Below are 24,011 nucleotides of genomic sequence, written 5' to 3'. Positions count from 1 at the left end.
CATAACGTTTATATTACTCATTTATATTTGTGCAGTTAGGGTTTTTCCACTAGTAAACAACACACTTAAGTTATTCATAATATAATCAATGAGCACGGATTTTATTTTTGGATTTGCACAAATTAATCTGTACCGTTTGTGCACACCGTCACATGAAAACAAAGGGGGGGGGGGCACATGAGGCACACTGGGGAAATAGGTCAGTGACCTGGAGTAGCACTACAAACGTATTGTTAATGATGGGGGAGTGGAGTATTGTTAAAAAAAAACAAAAAAACCTGTCAGCCAGTATGGTGTTGTGGAGTGTTTTGTTTCTCTCTTATCACATTCTTGATTTTAGATACCTGAAAGAAATCCTCTACAAGCAACTAAACAAAGAAAACATTATTTAGATAAAACATGTGAGACTAGGATTAGTTTATTTGTGTCTATTATTGCTGTTCAATGGTTGACGTGTCCATGGACCAGCATATAATAGAAGTGGCTAATGTGGCACTGATGGGTCTGTGAAGTGCAAGAATGACGGTGGGTTGCATCAGCATGTGCAGACATGAGGAGCAGGATATTGTCACCGCAGCCCTTCAATGTAAATAAATAACCACAAACAGTTGTGAGGTAGAGGTCACACATTGCTAGTGTTTTATTGGGCAGTTAAATACGTGCATTAGGCCAAACAGAAACCTTACCATTAGTAATGGCAGCAGACATGGGACATCAAGAATCAGAAATTAAATCCTCTTTTTCCCACGTCCATATAACATCAGTAAAACAGTTCTGCTTTATGGGTATTAAAAGACATTCAGTTAACTTCTCCAGACAGCAAAAGCTCTGAGGAATACATGTTGCAATCAGAACTTCAACCTCATAAAAGCAAATCAAAAATAACCGCTATTACAGGTCTGGAACGCCGCACACACACACTCAGAAAAATACTCTCAAGTTTATCTTCTATTTCTTTAGTCATCGACTTTGTTCAGCCCTCGTCGTAAAACTTTTTTATTTTTAAAGTGAACACCGCATTGATTGTAAATTTAACGCTATTATCTCAGTAACCTGGTAAGCATATGAATCTATATATATATAATGTTACTTTACAACATTAAAACAAGTTAAAGCTCAGTTATTATTACTTTATAAACTAAAATATTTTAATTTGAAATGTTAAAATCTAGGCCTATACTGATAACGGATAACTCAACTTTAAAGTGATTTTGATGCAGGACAAGAAGATTCATTGAAAAAGCGTTTTGTCCTTACAAAACTGAAAGATGGAAAATTAATGAACTCAGAAAATAGCATGAGGGGAAAAAAACTGGAATGAAGACCACATTGCTTTTTGTCTCAAAGTGTGAACGTCGTCCCAGACTGTGTAGAGACACTTTGCAGCAGCTCCAAACCAGAGCAGATGAATCATAAAGGAGGAAAAATCTGCAGAGAATCAAAGTCTTTGACTGCTCGACAATTTTTCTCGGTTCGCTGCATGCTTATCTTAAACCACAAAAAAAAGATATAAAAGATAATGGGTACAAAAATGATTCTTTCTTTTTTTTTTACATAAACTAAAAATACAATCAGGGGGTCAAATAAATGAGGAAACCGTTCTGCTTTTTGGATTAACAATGGGCCTATAGACTTTAAATCTGATACAGAAACTCTCTGTATTTTGAGGTATATAATCATTTAATGGAGTCAGGAGGGTCTAGTGATTTAAATCCTTTACAACCATGTATTTCTGTAAGTTACATGTTTTGTCTTTAGTCGATTAATCTGCCAGAGAGTTTAAATGCCATTATTTTGTCTTGTATCTATTTCATATTCTGACCATGATTCGAAAGAAGATGGGTTTCACACTGTGTCAATCTTATTCTGTCAGACAAACACGGCTAGAAACAACTAGAAGACTCCTGTGCAAAATGGGACTTTCCCCCTCCCTAGAAAAATAGTTACCATCTAGTAAACGCAAAATACAGACGTGTGTTTCTGCATCAAAGAGCAGACAGACATTACTGTAGCAGGGGAAGGAAAATACTCATGATCTCTAAACATTTACAACATATAAACATGATTATTGTTCGACAGGCTGAAGTCAGTGCTAATTGGTCTTTAAAGCCTTAATAGTCTTTGGAATGGCTAAAAGTGTTTGCAGTCCTTTAAGAGCGTGTCTAAGCTAGTTTGTTGTAGCGTTTCAGAGGACTGAAAAGGACGATGGGAAATATTCCTTCCCTTTAGTCTTTTTAAAAAAAATAAACATAACAGACAACTTCAACAACTACTGTAGTGCTTTTCAATTTTTGCATCTTTTCCCTTTGGCTAAAGGAATGCTGGCTAACACTCATATAAGATTAGCTAGGATTTAGCTATTATATTCATAATTAGCAAAACTAGCCTGCTGACATACATTTTTTTCTCCACACTGCTACTTCAAAAATTGAGTATTGAAATGTGTTCCACATCGAAGCACATCTAATGTAAAGCTAGGCCTCGTGTCCACTCAGGGGGGGGGTTTTATAGAAAAGCTCCGGCTGTGCACTTCCATCCCGTCTCTATGACGGTCCCTGTGTTACCAACACTGCTCTGTTGCTTTTTACTGTGATGTTGACTATTTATTTCCTGATCAGACACAGAGCAAAGACGACGCGGGTACAAGACACGGCTATAGGGAATTTTAAACATTTGGAAAAGAGCACCGGAGACGTCCAAAGCAGCTTTCTGAAAAGTTGAAAGATTTTCAACTTGAGCGCTCGGGAGTGGCTTCACAAAAAAGGTTCGGAAAAGGGTGCTGTGCTTTTTCTCTGAGTAGATGTCTTGCTGAGAATGATCTCTCCGCAGTGAAAACTATTGATAAAAAAAAGACTATGGAGCTTAGAAACAAAAACGCTAAGTGGACCCGGGGCTTAACTGGAGTTTTTGTGGAGGAAAAAAATGCATGGAGCAACTTTGACTACAGCGCTTGTACATCGTATACAGTAGAGCAAACATTTGAAACAATAAATGCATAAATTAGCAATAAGCTAAGTGTAGTTAAACAACACAATATAACCCTTATTGTATTCTTCCATACTGACTCAACGCTTTAACCTGCAGGGATTTTTTTCCGTTTTACCTTGCAGTAATCTACTACATTTTGAAACCACATCAGACAAGCAAGGTTGTCTTCCTTTGGTGGCGCGTGACAAAATCGATGCAGGGCTGCGAGTAGGGTATCCCACATTAACAGATTAATACATCCATATACTGTATAATGCAACACCGCTGTGCACAGTAAACATAGGACCTCTGCATGTTAGCGCAACACTGTGGCATGAGAACGACAAGGAGATGGAGACCGCTTGCTACACCACTGCCAGTCAGCGATGAAAAAGGAGCGACAGGACTGTTTTACAGGAATCATGTAGTGTGAGGATCTTAAGAAGCCCTGGAGGGAGGGATGAAGGTTTTCTGCGAACAGTCTACAAGGCAAATAGGGCGTCTTCTGTCCGCTCAGCCTTCTTGTTGGAGGCTCCGCCGGGGGCCCGGGCGGGGTGAGCAGGGTCAGCTGCAGGGGGAGATGGCAGAGAGTCCACTACCTTCGCTCGCTCCTCCAGGAACTTGTCAAATTCTGAAACAAACAAATGAACTCTTTAGAGACAGAGAGAGAGAGAGAGAGAGAGAGAGAGAGAGAGAGAGAGAGAGAGAGAGAGAGAGAGTGGAGATTTTGGCAATGAAACAGGATGTTTGGGATCAGGATGAGGGTTAATAACGGTGCACATGTTTAAGCTAAAAGGACATTTCTAAATTGTATCAATATTTACCTTCACTGGTCACCCCTTCCTCTGCAGTATCCCCAACCTAAGAGTCAAGAATAAATCATCAGATTCAATAAGACACATTGGCAGAATCAGCAGTTTTCTCTCTTAAAGAGCAACCTTTGTGATCATTCAGCAACACATTCAGCTGGTGCACAAAACTGTCACACGAGTTAAATGTCTGCAAGATTCTCAGAGAGAAAATCCACACTCGTGAATCAATCATCCATCGTCCAACAATCCTGCAGGCGGAGACGACAAGGAAGCGTCTTGAGCCCGACTGCACAACCTCCACATGAATTTGGTCAGGAAGCTCATTCAACTCGATTGTCATTAGCGATACATTTGTAAGTCCAACCTCACAGTAAACCTTTAAAGTCAGTCATTGGTGGAAAACAGGAAGGTGAAAGTGAATGAAGGGATGTGACTTGAAAGGAAACTCAAATTCAGTAAAAAGTCTTCAGTTGTATGAGGTGGGAGAATGAAAGGTGCTGTCAAAGAAAAAAAAGAAAAATAAAGAGAGGGGAGAAAAGAGAGAGAGAGAGAGAGATAAATCAAGGTAAAGCGGTCTCACCACGTCAGCACAGAGCCACTCCTCTATGTCATCCATTACAGAGGACTGCGATACGGGGATCTATGGAGCAAAGCCATGGACAAACCAAGGGGCAGCACCAAAGCCACAACAAAAAGACACCCAAAAATATTTAAACAAAAGAACAAAAAACAAACACAAACACCAAACACACACAAAAATAACAAGAATAGAAATCACTAAAGGCTCGGAGAGGGAGATGATGGAAGAAATCAAAGTGAGAACAAAATGGAAGTTGCTCAGAAGTCGCACACGTCCCTTTCAGTTCTGCGCTCGGCCTGATTGATGGCCTGCGACGTCTTCAGTGAGAACAGGAGCTCCCCGGCTGGGTTTTATTCTCATTACTTCTGAAGTGCTGACATGGCTTAACAGCTGCCAAACTCATGTCACACTGCAGCGTTAATTATTCCACATCATTAGTTAATTAACAAATCGCTTGAATGCGATTAAGAAAATTGATTGGATGGGAGAAGCTGAAAGCACGGGGACCGTCAAGAAGCAGTGCTACAGCATACACGCTGCAGACACACACACACACACACACACACACACACACACACACACTCACGCTGCACACACACTAAGGTTGTCAAAATGTTCAGTACTCTGATATTTCCTGTTAAAAACGATGCACTCGCTGATATGATAATATTTCTGCAGTATTGAAAAGTAGCAGACCTTAACTTACGCACTCAAACAGTGAAAGAGCAAAAGAGAGGGGACACTGTCTGAACTGCACAAATCACCTGAACGTTGTCACTGTACTCGTGCACTTGATAAGGTGTGCAGAAGTTTACTTGCATTCTTTGGTCTCTAAAAATAAAAACAATCACCCGACACCAGGAGCTTGTAGCTGTGGTTTGGATCAGGTATTATTGATAATATTGTTGAATATTTACTGATATTCTAACAAAGTTTAAAATTCTGGTATCTTGGCAACCCTAACACACACACACACGCACACGCACACGCACACGCACACGCACACGCACACGCACACGCACACACACACACACACACACACACACACACACACACACACACACACACACACACACACACACACACACAGAGCTTACAGGGCGCACTGTGCAACGCGGCAAAGCGTGCGGTGACAGTGATGATGGAAGCCGCTGGGCGGAGCGAGTTTGTTTTCACCCTTTGGGAACAAAGTGAGTTTGAAAAGGTGTTTTCACTGAGCTCGGGAACAATGAAGGGACTTGATTTCTTTTAAAAACAGAAGAGACTGAATTTACTCTACAAGTGTCCACGTGAGAAGACGAGCTGATCCGTCTTTGAATAAGTATCTGAAACAATGTTATATACCATGATGGAAGTTCTTTGATCATGACATCGTGGTGAATGCAGTGAAGGAGCTTCATAAACAAAAGGTCACGATAGTGGAGAGGTAAAAGTCATTCACATGAATAAAACAAAAACACACACACACACATGCAGCTGTGTGAAGTGATTCAAAGTTGAGCAGAACAATGTTGGACATATTACAACTCTGACTTTGTGTTAGTTTGCTAATCTAGTTCTGGTTAGTGTGAGAGTGAGGTTGTTGTTAATTTCCTCTAGTGTGTTATCTCAGAGCTAAAAGACAGTTAAAGGGCAGCTGACAAACACTCTCCGATACACAGCCACCACTGTCCCCGTCCTCGCCTGTCCCGACTTTAACAGTCGGGGGGGCGGTGCTGTGTAGCAGAAGTATCCGTGCTTCTTCTCTGTTTTAGTACGGAGTGACGGTGAAAAGATGAAACAAGCTGACGGACGCTCCCGCTGACGGGCCGGGCTCATGTTGTCACTGATGAAGGGACTGTGAGGCGTTAACGTGGAACGATCAGGAACGAGAAGGTGGCTTATATGAATACATGTAAGTCTTTTTTTAAAACATTGATCTCATAAATAACAAACAAGGGTCATTATTATGGCCATTTTAGGGGGAAATAAAGAGCTGGAAAATGATTATATCTGCCAATTACCTTATCTCATTTAAAAGAGACTCAACAAGTTTATTTGCTTGACCCATTGGTCGATTTTTTTGAAGCATCCAAAAGGACAGGAGGCCTTAAATTAGATAAATAAATGTGCTGAGATTTGAGAGTTCGATATGTGCACTCGACATGGAGATGATCTAAACGGGGAATCCTTTGTCTTGTTTCGGGCTTCCAGGAGAGAGCAGTGAGATGAGGCTTTAAATGAGAAGCAGCTCATGAGGTTTATGGATGATGCAGCAGGAAGTGGGGACCAGAGGGGGGGTGGGGGTGACGATGGCGGACATGAGGGAGGGGTAGGAGGAGGACACACTGAGGATGGAGTCCTCACCATTCCTTGGGTAATAAGCCAGCTGTCTATGGGCAGCTCCTGATCTGCTGGGTTATCATCCCCTTTAACCCTCAGCTGAATCAACAACAGAACAACACCTTACACAAGAGAAGAAAGGTAGCAGGCGCCCAACACAGCATAGCACACAGTGCAGAGAGAGAGAGACAGAGGAGAAGTCAAATATGCAAGAGACGGCGGCCCTTTAAGAAAAAGGGGAAGAGAACGAAAGAAAATGAAGAGAACAGGATCATTCCATAAAGATGAAAATGAGGAAATCAAAAAGAATCGATCAAACTCCCGTGACCTTGGAGAGGCAAAGAGAAATTAACCTGCTGTGTGTGTATGTGTGTGTGTGTGTGTGTGTGTGTGTGTGTGTGTGAGACAGTTCAGATTTCAGAATCATCTGTGTACACTGTGATAACCATGCAAATATAATGAAACGTGTGCTCAGACGGGGGAAAGTGAGTGCTAACGTGACTTTTTTGTTTGTTTGTGTGTAGTTTGATTCAGACCCAAAAAACTGAAGAAAAAAAAAAGAAAAGGTGCTGATGTGTGTAGGACGACTGTGAAATCTTAATCCATAAAAAAAAAAGTGTAACTTCCCAGAACACATCTTAAAGCACTCACTTATAAATACACCTCACACTCGAGCAGTTATTTAGTTTAGCTGTTCACAAAGGCATCAGTCGTCACCTCTTTGATCAAAGTTCAAGTGTGGCGCCACGCTGGACAAAAGTTACTGTCGGACAATCCTTATTACAGATCATCACATGCAGGGAGCGATCAAAGGCTGAGGACAGGAAGGTTGGCCGAGCTATGTAAATACAACACACACACACACACACACACACACACACACACACACACACGTGTCTTTGGATGAAAGAAGGCTGCATCTGTGCACTCACCCCTCCTGCGTTCTGCTGTCTCACATCCAAAGCAGAGGCCAGGCCGCCTAGAGCCTGAGGGTCTTCATACGTTACACTGAACACACACGGAAAAAAGACAAAACACAACGTAGTTAAAGATGAAGCCCTGAAGGATGCAGAATCAACAATAAACAACAACAACGTCACAAGTCAGTCTGCAGTCTGACACATTCAAGTGACACTCATTTGGATTCTGTCAGACTAAAATGTTACACAATTGATGAAAACATTGAGCAAGATATTTCAAAAGTGCAGAAACAAAGTTCGAAAGGTTTTTGAAATGTTTGTGAACATCTTGCAAACAGAGGAGGAAAACAGGAAGAAGAACATTTTGACTTTTTTTAGGTTTACAGCAAGAATGTTGATTAGAATGTTATATAAACACACATGTCAAACTGTCGTCAAAGAAAAGTCTTATTTGTTTTACTAGCAAAAGGAGAAAATACTGTTCTGCAGAAAAAAAGGCATAAATAAACAATCACATCATGTGGGGAATGTAAAGAGCCTGGTCTCTTTACTGAAATCAGCCAAAGGCAACTGCAGAATCATCTCTGTACCCTGCAGGTATTCAAGTGTCATTGCAGGAAATGCAGGGGGAAATTGCTTTCAGAAGATGCAGCAGGTAAAGACGGGTTAAAGGGCGAAGGGGGTTAATACAAATGAAAAAAAACAAACAGCTGGTATGCAGTCGACATTATGGAAAAGTCTCCGGACTTGTGTCCTACTTTTTGCGTTGTTCGGCCAGCGAGGTGCTCCTGGTCTGGGCAAACATGTCAAAGTCGTCCTGTTTGGGTCCCGGTAAAGAGGACAGGGTGCCGCTCACGCTGTCTGAGGCTACATCTGCAGAGGGACAGAGTGAAGGAGGATTAGGAAGAAACATTTAAAGAAAGGTGTATCGGCCTCTATTTTAAGGTCAAACACAGTAGCAACTCGTTAACTAAAAAAAAAAAAACTGCAGCACACAGAAAGTTTCCAGACACCAAGAGCTGATGTTTAAGTGGTAAGAGAGAGCGTCCAGCAATGAGTCACTAAGCTGGGTTTGTTTCCCAACTGCAGCCAGATTAAAACCTCTTTTATATTCTGCTGCTTCTTTGCTGCAAAGACTGGAGGAAGTGTAGAGGTGAGGTAGGTGGAAATGGAAAGCAAACTGCTCCTGTGTTGTTCATACCAAGGCCGGCTAGTGCAGAGGACAGGGACGCGGGAGTGTTGCCCCGGCCTGGGGAGGCAGTGGCGGCCCTGGCGGGGGAGTGTGGCGGTGGGCTGGAGAGGATCCGGGGCGTGACCACTGCAGGAGAACCTGGACCCAGGTCGATCAGGTTGTCCTCAGTGGCCTCATTCAACATCTGACAGGGAACAGAGAGGGACATCTCATCGAAGTTACAAAAGCACGTTATCGTGACAAAATGTAGGAAAAAACCTTCATGCTGTTTGAATTGCAGAAATGTGTTCATTACAGAAACGTTGCCAGTGTTTTTGGTCGTTGCTAAAAATGGGAGATGCTGTGAAGAGTCAGCACGTTATGCTCCTGTGTTTAATTTTTAAAACGAAAGGTTTCAAGAAAGTATTAGAAATGTTGACAGCGTTAATCAGCGCTCATGTAATGCCCCACGTCCAATCAAATGACCCAGGAGGATAAAAGACTTTGATAATTAAGTGTTAAAATAACATGAAGATGCAACTGAAGAGCCTAAAGAAGTTAGACTGAAGGGTTGGCACTTTGTATACAGAGAGAAAAGACGAGCTTCTACAAGCTGCAGGATCGACTTGTCACGCAATCTGAGACACATCGTGTGGGTGAGCAGTCGACTCCACTAGAGCTACAGCATACACAAACAGGTGCACGATACTTGACGTGTACGAGACAGGCGGCAGGAGAGGAAAGGACGAGCTGGTTATAGACTCTAGTTTCACACAGAGCTACTGGTGTTGACACATCATGGGTCTACTACGGGGGGAATGGCATCATACTTGCCTCCATCAGCTAGCCACAACACAAAAACACAGAGTACACACACATATCAACAACATGCAAAACATACAGTATATTGTTGGCTTTCATGACAGACAACCTGCTCATCTGGACAAACACTGATACTCTTTCAACTCTTTGTGTGTTCAGCTTTGCACGGCCAGTTTTTCAAAACATGTGCTGCATCTAAATGCTGCAGTGGACTGTGTGTGATTCTGTCAATCTGTCCTCAGTCTGCTACATGTGATGCTAGTGAAGCTGCGTGTGAATATAAAAAAGTGTTCTGAAACATGCAACGACAAACAAGCAGAGAAATCGCCATCGTCCGAGTGTGACCGATACTCACCCCGTTGTTCTGTGCAGCTCTACCCAACCTGTACCTCTCATACCTGCAAGCAGCACACACACACACGCACACACACACACACACACACACACACACACACACACACACACACACACAAAGACTTGAATGTTTTACCACAAGCTTGGTGAGCTTCAAATGTTCACACACTTTCCATCTCCAGACACCTCATGAAAGAGACATTTTCCAGTTTAGTACAGCAGAATGTTTAAAAGGGAACAAGTTGTGCTCCAGTCTTCAGAGAGAATTGGAAACATTGTGGTGTTTGAAGTCAGATTTTTTTCAATCCGTGTTGTGAATAATTTATCCAATAAAATTCACAGTGAAGCTTAAAACATCTGGAGCTTCACTGTTAAAACTGTGGATAAAGTAACACATCATCAAAAACAATAAAAACAAGTTATTCATTTACGATGTGCAAACAAAAAAACATCAAGTCCAGCTGTTGAACGACATCTTGAGAAAATACCAACATGGACTTTTCTCAGTCGCAGCAGCGTAACAACAAGCATCCTTGCTGAAATGGATCGTACCTCTCATATCGGAGGAAGATGTTGTTGAGGTCGTCATTGACGTGTAAAAGCTCCTCGGTCACTTCCTCATTGGAGACGCGAGAAATCAGCTCGACTACCCTCTGCTGCATGGCCCTGCACGTTCTGTTCAGCTCCTTTAAAGAGCAACAAAATTATTAAAAAATAAAACAGAAACTACAGATAATCCTGCTTTCATCTCACAAACAGAGACATTTACAGTGTTACAGCAGCAAAGCTGGACAGCAGAAGAAAAATCAAACAGCCTAAAATTAAAAAAAAGACAAAAATGTAAAAAAAATATGCATCAAAAAATAGTTAAAAGAGCCAGTAACTTAAAGATGTAAAAACTGTATGAACACCTTTATGCACACAGTGCATATAAGGACGGACTTGTTATTGCACAAGTGGTCCCATAAATAAATATTGCAATGCAAATCAAATTAAAATAAAAAATAAGATCAGGTGGAGATGACATAACATGATATTAAAAATGATAAAAAGTAACATGATGCATGAGGATCTTATTCCAGTGGATTTTTCTTTGCATGACTTTCTGCTCCTGTGGTTAATAACCCCTTCAAGAAGTTTAACCTCAGCCACATGGTTCTTGATAAGAGTGGGCGGGTCAAAACTTTACTCTGAAAATGTAAGACACCACTCCCCCTGGTGGACGCACAGACTTCTAACACTTCCAAGCCATTTGAAGTCATCTCTGTAACGGAGCGTCCGATTTCTTCACTTCACTTGTCTTCTCATTTAATTCTTTCTCACACTAAGATCGACCTCACAGCGGATTATGTTCTCCTCACCTGAAGCAGTTCAAGGTCAGAAGCATCTTCCTGGCCCGGGACCATCTCTGTCAGCATCTCCGACATGACTTTGGTGTTTCCTCTCACTACGTCCAGCTCGCTGCGCAGCCTTGCAATCTGAAAGCACAGGAGGTCAAAGAGTATATATTCGGTCTCAGCTGCTCTGCTCGATGTTTTTGAAAGCAGGAGGCAGAGCGGCTCATGGTAGTAGTCAACAAGTGCAGCAAAAAGCTTTCAGTTGAAAAAGGTTTCTGTGGTCGGCCCTCACCTGTTCAGGGGTGGCTGTGATGGGGCCCGGTGCCTGGGTCTCCTGTGCTGGAGAGACAGGGGTCGGGGGAGGTCGAGTCGTCACAACAGCAGGTGAAGCCGGTGCGAGGTACTTGATCATAGAAGGGTCTACCTCTGGTGTACCCTGGAGAAGAAGATAAAAACACCTTGACAATACTGACTATATGTATGTGTTCATCGTGTGTGTCTCTGTTGTCGTCTCACCCTCTGTGGGGTGTGGATGGGGGACAGAGCATCCAGGTCTGCCATCGGGAACTCGATGCCCTTCCTTTTCAGCTCCTCGTAAATGTGGACCACGCCAGTTAGGTCAGGGCTGCTCCTGAAGGCATCAGCCCAGGCCTGCAACAACACACACACACACACACACACACACACACACACAGACACATTGAGGCCGACAATAAACATAATATGTTTTTGAAGTTAGTCCAGGAAAGTCCTTCCATGTTTGCAAAGCCTAAACAGAAAAGAAATAAAGGACATTTCCTGCCAGACACGACCTCTGATGGTGTCAAAACAAACAGAATAAGCTTTTTGTGAGTTCATTCAAAGGAAGTTATCAACATAAGCAGAGATGTATATATCTTCTGTAACGAACACAAGGACATCACATGCTCACCTGTATGAGCGACAGGACTTTGTCTTGCACGATGGTTGGAGGATTGGTTTTGGGCGAGATGATTTTGACCAACACGCCGTCGATGAAGTCTCTGTTGGCCACCTGGACGTGAAACCTGTGGCCGCAGTTCTTCACACACGTCTCCAAAACCTGCACAGACGGTTCAACGGAGACGGAACGCATGGTGAATAAAATAAAAACTGCAAATGAGGCGGCAGGGAAAAAAAAGACTTTGCTTGTGTGAGGCTCACAAAAGGATCTCAGCGAGGAGGCTTTCATCACAGAGCTCAAAAAGAGGTGGGTGGATATGAACGAGGCTCAAAATGAAAAGAGGGCCAGGAAACAGACAGCAGAGAACAAAAGATCTGTTTTCATCCACGCTCTGCATCGTGCCAGGACACAAAATGCACCACGATCTGTTGGATAACATCAGCTAAAATATAATCTTACAAAACAAAGAAGGTCTTACTGTTAGCCCCAGCATCACTTCTCTGTAGTTCTTGTTGCCAGTGAGCCTCTTCTTCAGAGCCCGCATGGCGTCTTTTGGCCTTGAGGGAAACAGCAGGGAGAAGGCAGCTGAACATCTCGCACTTTGTCGGAATAAATAACGATGTTGTTGTGCCATCATAACGGACGCCAGGCCCGCCGTCCGTGGAGACGGAGAAGAATCCTTGCAGCGCGCGTTTCTCTTTATTCTCCGTGTATGATTATTGGTTTCATTTTTTTTAATGACATGATTCGTTATATGGTCTAAAAATATCAGAAAGAAAATATTCACACTGAAATGCGATTGACATCTTTCAGTCTTTCACAATATAATCAAACTCTTTATGATTATCAAAAGTGTCGCTTCTCAACTCATATTAGTGCCAGCTCGTCTGATGAGCCGACTTGTTGCAGCTCTGACACAGCAGCATGTGTCGAAAAAAGTCTGGAGCTGAACAGACATTTTCAAAATCCATGAACATTTTGAGGACAAGAAGTTTAGTGTGTGTGTGTGTCTTTGTAAATGACAGAGAGGGCCTCATGTCTCATGACAGGACAATGTGTGTGTGTGTGTGTGTGTGTGCGTGTGTGTGTAGGCATGAAGAATGTGAGAAGCAGCGAAAAAAAAAAAAAGAGGAAAATGGAAAAGTGCTGAGAGAGAAGACAGAATCGGGTATTCAGCTTCCTAAAATATTCTCTGTATTCATCGTTTTCATGACCATTCACATCCCTACGTGAAAGGAGCATTATTAACGAGTTGAAGTCAGAAACGATGCAGCCTGAGCTTGTTTTTACTGCTGGCTGAATCATCGAGTCTCTGGTGTCGCCTGCCAACAATCTCTGAACTGAACTTTATTTAAGCCTTTAAAGATGTGAGGAGGATTGTCCCGTGTGGTGTTTTTAAAGTCGGACACTTAAAACCACTGAAGTCAAATAAAAAGAAGAATTAGTCTGAAAATGTCCCGGCCAGCGGGGGATGTGATGTTTTTGTAAGGATAATATTCACAGGGAACACGGCTGATTCTTTTGTTGTTATGGATCAGTTTATCAAAGTGTCAATAATGAAATGACTCCGAGTGAAAATTAGATCATAATCTCATGATATAAAAACATATCAGCAGATTAGCATTGCAATGATTGCATTCAGATTATTCTATATTTTAAGTACAGTTTAGATTTTACTTTCATGTCATCTTCTTGACATCTCCAATATATAAATTATCTTTTCTTTTTCTTCTTTGGAGAAACACGACAGTGGAATCAAAAATCAGAGAGAGAGAGAGAGAGAGAGAGAGACAGAGAGAGAGAGAGACAGAGCGAGAGAGAGAGAGAGAGACAGACACAGAGAGAGAGAGAGAGAGAGAGAGACAGACACAGAGAGAGAGAGAGACAGACACAGAGAGAGAGAGAGAGAGAGAGAGAGAGAGACAGACACAGAGAGAGAGAGAGACAGACACAGAGAGAGAGAGAGAGAGAGAGAGAGAGAGACAGAGAGAGAGAGAGAGAGAGAGAGAGAGAGAGAGAACGACATGAGGGAAAGGAGCCACAGGTTGGATTTCTTGGTCCCTTCAAGAACTCCAGCCTCCGTACATGGGACACACACACTAACCACTAAGCCACACATGGGAGTGTTTTTACAGTGCGGCCGGTGTCAGTATCTGTTATGTAATCATCTTTCCTCTTCTGAAAAACAGAAGCTGCTGTGCTCTCGTTGTAATCTTCACATATTTGATCAAAAACCCAAACAACAGTGCGCACAGCTTTATGATGTATTACAGACGTTATTATGTAGAGTGTTACCAGAAAGAGAAAACGCCTCTACAACATGTGACCTTACAAAACAACATGCTGGAACCTTCCTGGGGTTTGACCTTTTTGATTCTCTCAGATTTAGATTTTGAAATAATGAGTGTGGTTATTTCAGTGTGTGAGCCCTGACCTGTATTAAACAACAGGCTGTTTGTGGTGTTGTGTGTGTTGGTGTATGATTTACATCACGGCCTCGTTGTGTGACACAACAATGAAATCCAGAGAGCACCAGTGTTTTAATAAATATGACATGACACAGAAATGTTTAACTCTTGACTCACCCCTCTTCGGTCTCGTTGATGATGTCACAGATCTCCATGTTGAGGGTCCAGTCTTCGCTCTGTAGGCCTCCATCTGTCGCCCTCTCTGCACAAAACACACAAAAAAAACCATCAACTGACATGTTGATAGCTCTTAGTGTGTCGTTATTCCCCTTCATATATGTGCCATGTGACAGGAAGAAGGTGTTTCTGTACAGAGAGTCAATATCAACCATTAACCTTATGAATCGATATGATGCTTTTATTAAATCTGAAAGTGAAAACCTGAGAAAATACAATACAATGCACAGAGAAACACAAAGAGTCAGTTCAGGAGAGCACGCTTCATCGCTGCTTTTCTTAAGGTGTGGACAGTCTGTCCGAGCGAGAGCCATTAATAGCCTCAGTGCAAACTAATCTCTGGTGGAGGGTTGGATCAGGTCTTAGGTCGGGGATCAGGAGGCAGATCAGACGAGTTCAATTCTTATTTACTTTTTTCAGCATTGTCTTCTTTGGAAAGCCGCTCGTGCGATGAAATATGGTTAACAGCTGTTGTTGGAATCTTCAAAAGTGCAGACGCCTGTTTTCTCTTTGTTTTCACCCTCCATTATTTAAAAGACTACAGACGAAAATAACAGGATCCCGGCAATGTGATGAACTGCCAGCGCAGTCACCGCTGTGCTCCTCTCCGTCCCCTGAATCCATCCATCATCATATCTGTGAGTGCTGATGACGTTCAGGCTGGAGCTCATGCTGGGAGAAAGTGAAGCGGAGAAAGCGAGCTGTGACCGAGGTACTGTGAGTGACGCTCAACATGAGACCAATCTGCAGCTTTGGACAGGAGCAGCTTCTCTCCCTGAAGCCCGGCAGGCCCGAGCAGGCTGTCATGCCCGAGCTGAGAGCCTCTCACTGGGCCGCTTTGCCTTCCTTTTGGGAAGCTCCACATTGAACAAGCCTGACAGCCATGACTTATTTATGCTCTCCCCCTCCGTGTCTGATCAACTCCTCGCAGGCTTGGAAGGCACAGACAGAAAGACAGGCACCTTTATGTTCAAACAAAGGAATCATAAAAAACTAACATGAGCAGCGTTTATAATAATGAGTCAGAAGAGAAAGTTTGGAAGAGCCAGCGTCTGCCACAGAGGCATCCACGTAATCCCTGCAAGTAGACAGCCAGGTCATGGCGGACAGAGTCAGGGGTCACCAGGAGGGGAAAGAGAAAAGAACAACCTGATCTCTTCATGTGAAATCAAGCAGAATGACACAATGTACTGAACTACAGTCTCACGAATGAAGGTGAAAGTCTGCTTAGTGCATTCATTCATGATGTTGTGTCAACCCCAGCCCCCTCCCCCTCCCACTCCCACTCCTGGGAATCGACAGCACACCAGTGGAGCCCGTCCATCACATGGCTTTAACGGTGGCAGGCTGTGCCACGCACCGCCAACTTAAACACAGATCTCTGTCCTCCTTCCCTGGCATCATTTGTCCTTTTAAAACTCCTCCTTTCTTCACACATTTTCCACTTGTCGATTCATTCTGTCCTCACTGTGTCAACTCACTGCTTTCTTTTTGTAAGTAAGCCAGTATACTGTAGTAGGAGATTTACACTCGGCTGTCAAGCTGTGGCTGCATAACCAAACTCTTCAGGACAGAGAAACACGGATTCAGAGAGAATTTTTTGGTTCAGCAAATAGAAGAAAGTCTTGAAGTTTGAGCTTCAATATTTTTGGCTTTTATTTCAAAGACCTTTCGGCTAATATTTCAAGTCATCTGCGTGCAGAGATCAATAGCAGGAGTGGGAATTGCATGGTAGCTCGAGCTCATCATACCATACGACACGCTTCCTCGTTAAATGCCTCCAAAAAGCTCAAGTGTAAGATCACTGCCAGTTTCACCTCAAATCACACTTCAACTTGCTTCCACCGCCGTCCACCATGAGACAGCTCTCTTATTCTTTGGCCAATTACCTTGTGTTTAGGTTTCCTTCTTTAATGTCACAATTTCCACTGTGATATGAAGTACTGATAAATCTGCTACTTGATCATAAAACTGAAGCATGAAAAAAAGAGGCTTTTTTTTTTTAAATGCAGTTGTATACATCATTCATTCCCCAAAACAAACGTCTCTGACCTCGTCTCAGTTAACAGACAGGAAATGAAAACGCTCGATAAAGCTTCTCACAATGCATTCGTCCCTTATCAGTCTCCTCTGTCGATGTCTCTGTCATTGTTTCAGGTAAGCAGATCTGTTGCCCCGCTGCTGTGCTGCACAGTCTCACTGCAGAGAGACAGAGAAAGCTGACTGTACAACCGTGCACAGGCTGAATCCAAAATGATGCTTAAAACACTCTGCTGCATGCACAAACTAAAAGGATCTCTGTTGAATACAATTCTCAAGACGACGCGTACAGTTGTGCATGAAGAGTGAACGCCTTGGATGAAAGGGCATGAAGCAAATGAGGCCAGAGGTCAAACTAAAGGCCCTCTAAATCTCACACTTGTCCTTCAGCCAAACTGTTTCCATCCAGGGCTCAAAGAAACACTGCACATACTCTTTTAAGTTAAAGACATGCTGGGTCAAACCATGAGGATTACTGAGATCTATACTCAAACAGCAGCTTGTTTCTCTCGAACACACTAAAGATAATGTGTGATCCATCTTGACCCTGAGACAGCTGCACGTGTGTTTCACATCTGTTGGGCTCCAATGAGAGAGAAACAAATCAGGAATCAGGAAATGCTGGCTGAGCTCTGCAGGATTTTTTACACTTCAAAGTGGTATTTAAACAAATCTAAATGTTTACAAGTCGAGGCAAGAGATTATCTCCTAAAACCAAGAACCAAGTGTGTTCATGTTAGTCTCCATGGCTGATTCTTTTCTAATCACAAAGCCCACAGTCTTTGTTTTACCAGGAAGGCCAATGAGATCAGATCTATACGAGGAAGACCTTGCAAAGACAGCAAGCACACAAGGAAGATTACCAGCTCATACAAAAACAAGTATGCATGCTACAAATGATTGACGTGTGTTAAGTTTTTGTCAGATGTCTTCCTGCATATTGTTCCAAGTGCAGGATGTTAAATAGAAAACATGTGGCATCTTTATTGCATCATTATCTTGCACGTTGTCAGCAATCTCCAGCAACACAGAACATCTCTTCTTTGACATATGATGTGACAATTCTTCTTCAGTTCATGTGCACAGCAAAGTCATGGTCTTCTTGAGGTGTTGATCTCTGAACAGATCTTGCAAACAAATCTGAGGGCAATGAAAGTAAAGTCTAAACCACAATAAAAAGGTGTGGTAGGAAACGTCTCTGTCCTCCTCTGCAGAAAGAGTAAACACCAAAACACAAAGTTAAGATTTAATACTAAAACAATCTGGGCTGATCATCCACTGTGGACTGGGTGACATGTTTCACTTTAACATGACACCTAAAATCATTTTCACTACCAAAGCCACTCCTTTTAATTCCATGTCCTTTCTGACATTTAAACACACATATCTGATTATATTGGATTAATAGGTTAGGTGGGTTAGCTTGCTAACATTAGCTGAAAGCTCATTCCAAGTAGATGACGTTTGCTGCAATGATGCTAGCAGGATATTTCCACAGGAGAGACCACAGGGTGCCATTAATCCTTATAGAAAACAACCTTCCGCCTGTCCACGTTTAGGTTACACATAACAGAGGCAGTACCGCGGCTCAAATAAGTCATTTAAAGCATAACGTACCTATACATTGACCCACGGGAGTGCTGAATGGATTCCCAAGTAAGAACTCCATTTTGACAACAAAACTATCCGCTCGAGAGTGACAGAGGCTGAGAGCCAGAGGCGGGACCAATACGCCCCGCCCAAAGCACAATGCTATTAGTCAAAAAGGATAGAACGTTCCATATGATTGGATGGAATCAATGTCGATCACAGTAAGCAGCTAAAGCTATGTTCAACAAATCAACGTATACGTATATTTATTTCACATTTAGCCGCAAAATAAGGTAGGATTGAAGCGTAAATCCTCTGATATATAACATGAGAAGCAAATATGAGTGAAAGGGAGGATTTGAATTGTAAGAGAAGTAAAAATCAATTAATAAATAAAAAGTGTTCCTATCAATGTTAACCAATAACTTTGTTTTTATGATGTTAAAATTAGAATTAAGTCGAGTAAGTATATTTGTAAAGTAAAAGTGTTTTGAATAGTCTCGTGTTTACGTCTTGAACACAGCTTACCGTCAGCCTGTTGCTAGGCAGCAACGTGTAAACAACTGAGGGAGGTTAGGTACTAATTTAATCTCGTTACTAACGCGTGTGACTGTTTTTTAATGTTTTCTATTGGACACACAGTAGTAGCAAGGTAAATAAAAACATTTGTCCGTTAAACGTATAATCCAAGCTCATAAATTATGCATTTATTTTATTTAATTGACGTGGGACTCTTACCTGACTTGCAGCAGGATGGACATGCATCATGGTGAAACTTTGCCCAATTTGATGAATGAGATGATGTTGAAGGAGGCAGTGATGGAGCAAGTCACTCAAAGTGAGGTCAAACGAATCATCAAGCAGGAGGGAATCCACTTCAAAACAACCCTTCATCTACGTCTGGAATTCAAAAGTAAGAAAGATAATGCCATAAAGCTATAGCCTACACCTTATATTAAGGGGTGTTCTTGTACTTAAGAGATATGTATTTCTTTCTTTTTAGAAATCCTAAGAATTCATTGCTTGTGGGAATTCACATCCTTGGAAAGGCTTGATTTGAACAACAACCTTATTGACAGAATCGAAGGCCTGGACCGTCTACTTAATCTAACGTGGCTCGGTAAGACAAGCCTCTAGATCATACATCCACCCCCACTGATAAAATTGATTAATTAATTTACTGAATTTGTATTTTTTAGATCTGTCATACAACAGGTTAGAAAAAATTGAAGGTTTGGAGTCTCTGAGGAAGCTTGAATTGCTGAATCTGTCCAACAACAGGATCTCTGTCCTCGAAAACATGGACACACTTGAGAAACTCACACTACTCTTCATTGGAGACAACCTCATTGGACGGCTGGATAACGTAACATTTTCTTGTGTCATGATGTCAGAATTTAACAGTACAGTATGCTTCTGTCACCTAATGAAAATGAATGCATTTAAAAGGTGTTGTACCTCAGGAAATTCAAGAACCTGTTCAGCCTCAACCTGTGTGGAAATCCTGCCTCTAAGGAAGACGATTACAAACTTTTTATTGCGGCTTACTTTCCAACATTGACATACCTCGACTTCAAATTACTCGAGCCTCAGACAGTAAGTACTTTACTTGTTTTAATGAACTATTTATTGATGTTATTTTTTTGGTGACTATACAAATAATACTAACCTTGTGTCTATGTGCAGAAAAGTGAAGCGTCTGTTAAGTACCAAAATGCCCTTAAGAAAATGAAACTTGAGGAACTGCAGCAAGAACAAGCTCAAAATACTAAACAGAAATCTGATAAGGTGATAGAAACTTTATATTCTGCAGTGCAGCTACTTTCTACTAAGCTCTCAATGCATGCTTTAGAGTGACACATTGATTTTTCTTGCCAACAGGATGACTTGGAGGGGTTCCTGAAGGGGTCTGATTTGTCTCAGAGCATGCTCAAATCTGATCCAGAGGCAAAGACACTCCAATGTGTTCCTGAAATTGCTCAAGAGATGGAAAAATATCCTCTTCTCTGCTTTACAGGAGTAGTTTACAAACCAAGATAGTGAAGAAGTGCACAGATATAAAGGCTTGTATTCAGAAAGCAATGGGGGGGGGGGGGACAACGATACTGCACATTCATACACAAAGATCAAGCAATGTAACGATAAAGGCTGTCAGAGTTTTTGGTACTTTGGACACCAAGTTATAAAATGATTTAAACTCTATTACTTTAATAAAAATATTGAAAGTTTAGAAATTTAAATGCTACATCTAATTCATAAGACAGGTGTGTAACAGAGGCATTTGTCAGGGTTTACAGGCAGAAAACAGGGAGGGAGGACTCAGTTGCAGAACAAACAAAAATGCTCATTTATTTAAACACAAGCCAAAAACAAACTCACTCAAACAATAATCCAAAATCCACAAGAAGAAAAGCAAAGTAAATCCAGTGAGCGTAGAGCACAGAGCAACATCCAACTAGTAGCACAGACCAAAAGACAATGACCTGACAAGAGGGTAAGAAAAAACACAGAGACTAAATACACAGGGCTAATCAGACACAGGTGAGACTAATAAAACAGGTGAGAATAATCAGGGTCATCAAGACAGGAGGGCAACGCAGAGGCAGGAAACCAGACAACACTGAAGACCAGAACTACAACTTAAAACAGGGAACACTAAAGACTGAACTAAGAAACATTAATGCACAAGTAAAACAGGCAACAATATTAAAGACAAGAAAGAAAGTAACACGAAAAAACAACACTAGAGAATAAATGAAAGAGAATGCAAAACTCAGAAATACAACATACACAAAACCAAACCATGACATCATTTATCCATCAAAAATGACAGGCAAACGCCTGCCCATTGACTAAATTGCAATTTTTAGTTAAATTCTTTAACCCTTCGCTTACATTTGAACACCAAATGTTGGAGCTGTTCACACAGATCATTGAATTAGGCTTGGCTGAAAATGAGCACAGAGAGTCGGAGGTGAACTGCTTTGTCAGCGCCCAGACGAAGGCAATGAAAGACAAGCAGAAAAAAGCATCGAAAAAAATGGCTGATTTTAGGGAGCAGCACCAGAAGGTAAACTTTAAGTCCACAGTGTTTTATCAAAAAGGTTTGTCCTGGATCTTATTTTTATTTTTTTAATACAAACATCTCTTTGTTCACGTCCGTGTAGAGGATGGTGGAGCTACAGCAGATTTCAGACTCAGACCTACTGAAGGACAAGATCAGCCACTGCACTGAGGAAATCCGTCAACTCGGTCACGACTACATGGAAATGGAGTGTCTGCATGTCAGCCAAATGGAGGTGGGCCTTTCCATGTATACCTTGTATACCTCAACAGTTCAGTTATTGGCCTATGGGACAATAAGGCCCTGTGACAATCCAGACTTTTAACCATATATAGCATAATATTATAAATGTAAAAAGTACTACAAACTATTTCTCCAAACAGATGACACTTCATCACAGGCTGCTGGTGCAGTCATACAGAGCTTTTGGAGTTCATTTGTCCCGTGTTGTTTTGTTATAAGAACATCAACTTTTATTAGGTTATTTTAGCTCATTTAGCAGTAATGTTTATTTTATTAAAGTTTTAAAAGACAGACAGCAGGATAGCAATTTATTTTGTGTGCCCTATGTACAGAGGTTCTAGTCCTCAAAGCAGCAGCCTTGGGTTTGAATCCATTGGAGGTGTCTGGAGGCTAGACGTGGCCTAGAAAAGGATACGTCAAAATTGCAGACAAGCAACAGAGTCTGATGCTATAGTTACAGTTTTTAATGAAGGGGTGGAAAATTCAAGGGATTATGTTCACACATGCAGCCCCCCCCCCCCCCTCATAATTTCAGGAACATTTCCAGATGGGACATTTTCCATATTTGCTAACAACAATCTTTGTGTTATTTTCAGCATATCATCAAACTGTTGGATAAAAATCTCTCTGACATGGTCAACAACTTCAGTGAAACTGTTCAGGGATTATATCCTTTCTCACTGTGCTTCTAAATGAGCTGTTAACGTACCATATTAATTATTTATTGTTTGGGGAAGCATGTTTCGACCAAACCAAATCTGTACAAACATACTGATAGATAGGATATTTCCATAACACAGTAATACATTCACTCAATGTCGAGATCTGGAGGATACTTATTATGCAGAGGTGAGGCAGGTTGCAGCAGCGACTGTGGAGAATGTGGCCAAGGGTGACGTGGAGGAGGACATGCAAGAGGATGTTAAAGCTGTGAGTGTTGTCTTTTTAAGATCAGAATGCAAATCTGTTCATCTTTTATGTTAACAAATATCACAGATAAAGCAGAATATCACTAAGTACAGAGTTAAACCTGAATGGGTCAGATGAGGTAAGGACCCAGTTTCATACTTTAGTGCATTTCCTCAGCCGTTCTGTGTTCTTTTCTAGCTTTTCACAGACGGAGATGCAGTGATGGATGCTCTTGAAACCGCCCATGAAAGCCACCTGCAGAGGATCAACGATCAAGAGACCCAGCTGCTTACACGTGTCACTGCATGGAAAGTGGCCGTCATTAAGAGGGTAGGCTGAAATTGTAATAAAAGAAACCAAGTTATTTTATTAGTCTGATTACCTATTGCACTACTTTCATATTGTTTTCTGTATGTTTGTTTTTATGGGTTATTACAGATTCAAGGCAAAGAACTTGACGGGAATCGAACACGTATCTCAGACTTCCAAGGATATTCTGACCTTTTGAAGGAACAACTGGAGGAACTGCAGTAGCACTTTCATTTCTACCCAAAATTGTAAAAAAAATGGTTAGCAAAATGAGAGAATTGTGCATTGTTTAAAGTCCCTTAAGTTTTTTTTTTTTTTTTTGAGAAACTAAATAATTGGGAAGAACATTAAGGTTAAAATAAACTTAAGCTTGGAATAAGACTGTAAAATGTGCCGCAAAATGTGTTTTAGTTTTGTTTTTTAATGTTTCTTTTACATGTGCAAGATCGTGGCAACTGAAGACAACGGGTCTTTGAGTGTCTGTATTTGAAATAAGACTGAACGTAGACTACAAAAACACTGACCAACACATATCAGTTAAACATAATTCTTTCATTTAAACATTTTATGTTGAAGCTACGTTGAGGCAGCTAAATGTGTGCAGCACTTAATTTGCTTCATATCCAATAGTTTCACTCCATTTAAATTCTAGCTCTGCCTCAATCCTTCAGGATTTTTTTGGGCGAAAATGAATACAGGAGGTTCATTGAGATTTAGTCAGATTGGATTTAGGGAAAAAAATAAAAAAACCTGTCTAAACACAATTTTAAACCTGTAGTATTTGTAGTTCCTGTTTTTTTTTGTAGTTTTGCTTTGCAGTTGAACTTCTAAACCTGGTGGTGTTTGGCTTTTAACATACATTTCCTTCTCACTTTCTATGAATTACAGAGATAGAATCAAACGAGTAAATAAAAGGTGCATCTCTTGTTGAACAGTTGAACAGTTGAGGTGTTTGTGGATCTACTCGTACAAAACACCTTTAACAGAAACACAGACTTTTTCAA

The 24,011-nt window shown here is 41.5% G+C and overlaps 2 protein-coding genes across 5 annotated transcripts in view; one reads left to right on the top strand and one right to left on the bottom strand.

The window, feature by feature from the left end:
- Positions 1 to 616: 616 nt before the first annotated feature.
- Positions 617 to 18,651, bottom strand: tom1l2a (target of myb1 like 2 membrane trafficking protein a). Of its 4 annotated transcripts, XM_079365966.1 has the most exons (16): positions 18,510 to 18,647; positions 14,793 to 14,877; positions 12,686 to 12,764; positions 12,217 to 12,366; positions 11,802 to 11,936; positions 11,578 to 11,721; positions 11,310 to 11,426; positions 10,501 to 10,634; positions 9,950 to 9,992; positions 8,803 to 8,977; positions 8,360 to 8,474; positions 7,614 to 7,689; positions 6,706 to 6,780; positions 4,360 to 4,419; positions 3,792 to 3,828; positions 617 to 3,598 (listed from the first exon to the last, which is right to left on the bottom strand). In XM_079365966.1, the coding sequence occupies exons 1-16, from the start codon at positions 18,559 to 18,561 to the stop codon at positions 3,450 to 3,452; spliced, it is 1,626 nt and encodes a 541-aa protein (XP_079222092.1). In that variant the 5' UTR covers positions 18,562 to 18,647; the 3' UTR covers positions 617 to 3,449. The 4 variants fall into 4 exon arrangements, with proteins under 4 accessions (XP_079222092.1, XP_079222093.1, XP_079222094.1 ...); XM_079365967.1 differs by lacking the exon at positions 6,706 to 6,780 and having other exon boundaries at positions 18,510 to 18,646; XM_079365968.1 differs by lacking the exons at positions 4,360 to 4,419; positions 6,706 to 6,780 and having other exon boundaries at positions 18,510 to 18,644.
- A 472-nt stretch (positions 18,652 to 19,123) lies between these two features.
- Positions 19,124 to 24,011, top strand: part of drc3 (dynein regulatory complex subunit 3) — a 55,616-nt gene continuing 50,728 nt past the window's right edge. Inside the window, exons 1-13 of the mRNA XM_079365969.1 lie at positions 19,124 to 19,134; positions 19,232 to 19,395; positions 19,486 to 19,602; positions 19,682 to 19,848; positions 19,932 to 20,078; positions 20,169 to 20,270; positions 20,364 to 20,478; positions 21,380 to 21,552; positions 21,650 to 21,781; positions 22,386 to 22,458; positions 22,598 to 22,719; positions 22,897 to 23,028; positions 23,137 to 23,263. Coding sequence (XP_079222095.1) covers positions 19,236 to 19,395; positions 19,486 to 19,602; positions 19,682 to 19,848; positions 19,932 to 20,078; positions 20,169 to 20,270; positions 20,364 to 20,478; positions 21,380 to 21,552; positions 21,650 to 21,781; positions 22,386 to 22,458; positions 22,598 to 22,719; positions 22,897 to 23,028; positions 23,137 to 23,232 — 1,536 coding nt within the window. The 5' untranslated portion in view covers positions 19,124 to 19,134; positions 19,232 to 19,235 and the 3' untranslated portion in view covers positions 23,233 to 23,263. The remainder of the gene's footprint in view (positions 19,135 to 19,231; positions 19,396 to 19,485; positions 19,603 to 19,681; positions 19,849 to 19,931; positions 20,079 to 20,168; positions 20,271 to 20,363; positions 20,479 to 21,379; positions 21,553 to 21,649; positions 21,782 to 22,385; positions 22,459 to 22,597; positions 22,720 to 22,896; positions 23,029 to 23,136; positions 23,264 to 24,011) is intronic.

This window comes from Symphodus melops (assembly GCF_947650265.1).
Source record: "Symphodus melops genome assembly, chromosome: 17".
Lineage (NCBI taxonomy): Eukaryota > Metazoa > Chordata > Actinopteri > Labriformes > Labridae > Symphodus > Symphodus melops.
The sequence above is the reverse complement of the archived record's forward strand: the minus strand, read 5'-3'. Positions and strand labels throughout refer to the sequence as shown.

Excerpts from the sequence above, each read along its gene's own strand:
- tom1l2a (XM_079365965.1), bottom strand. The coding sequence starts at position 18,561 with ATGGAGTTCTTACTTGGGAATCCATTCAGCACTCCCGTGGGTCAATGT. Across the intron at positions 10,635-11,309 it reads CTGACCTTGAACTGCTTCAG|GAGCTGAACAGAACGTGCAG; the intron begins GTGAGGAGAACA and ends TGCTCTTTAAAG. Across the intron at positions 7,690-8,359 it reads CTGGCCGAACAACGCAAAAA|TGTAACGTATGAAGACCCTC; the intron begins GTAGGACACAAG and ends GTGTGTGTTCAG.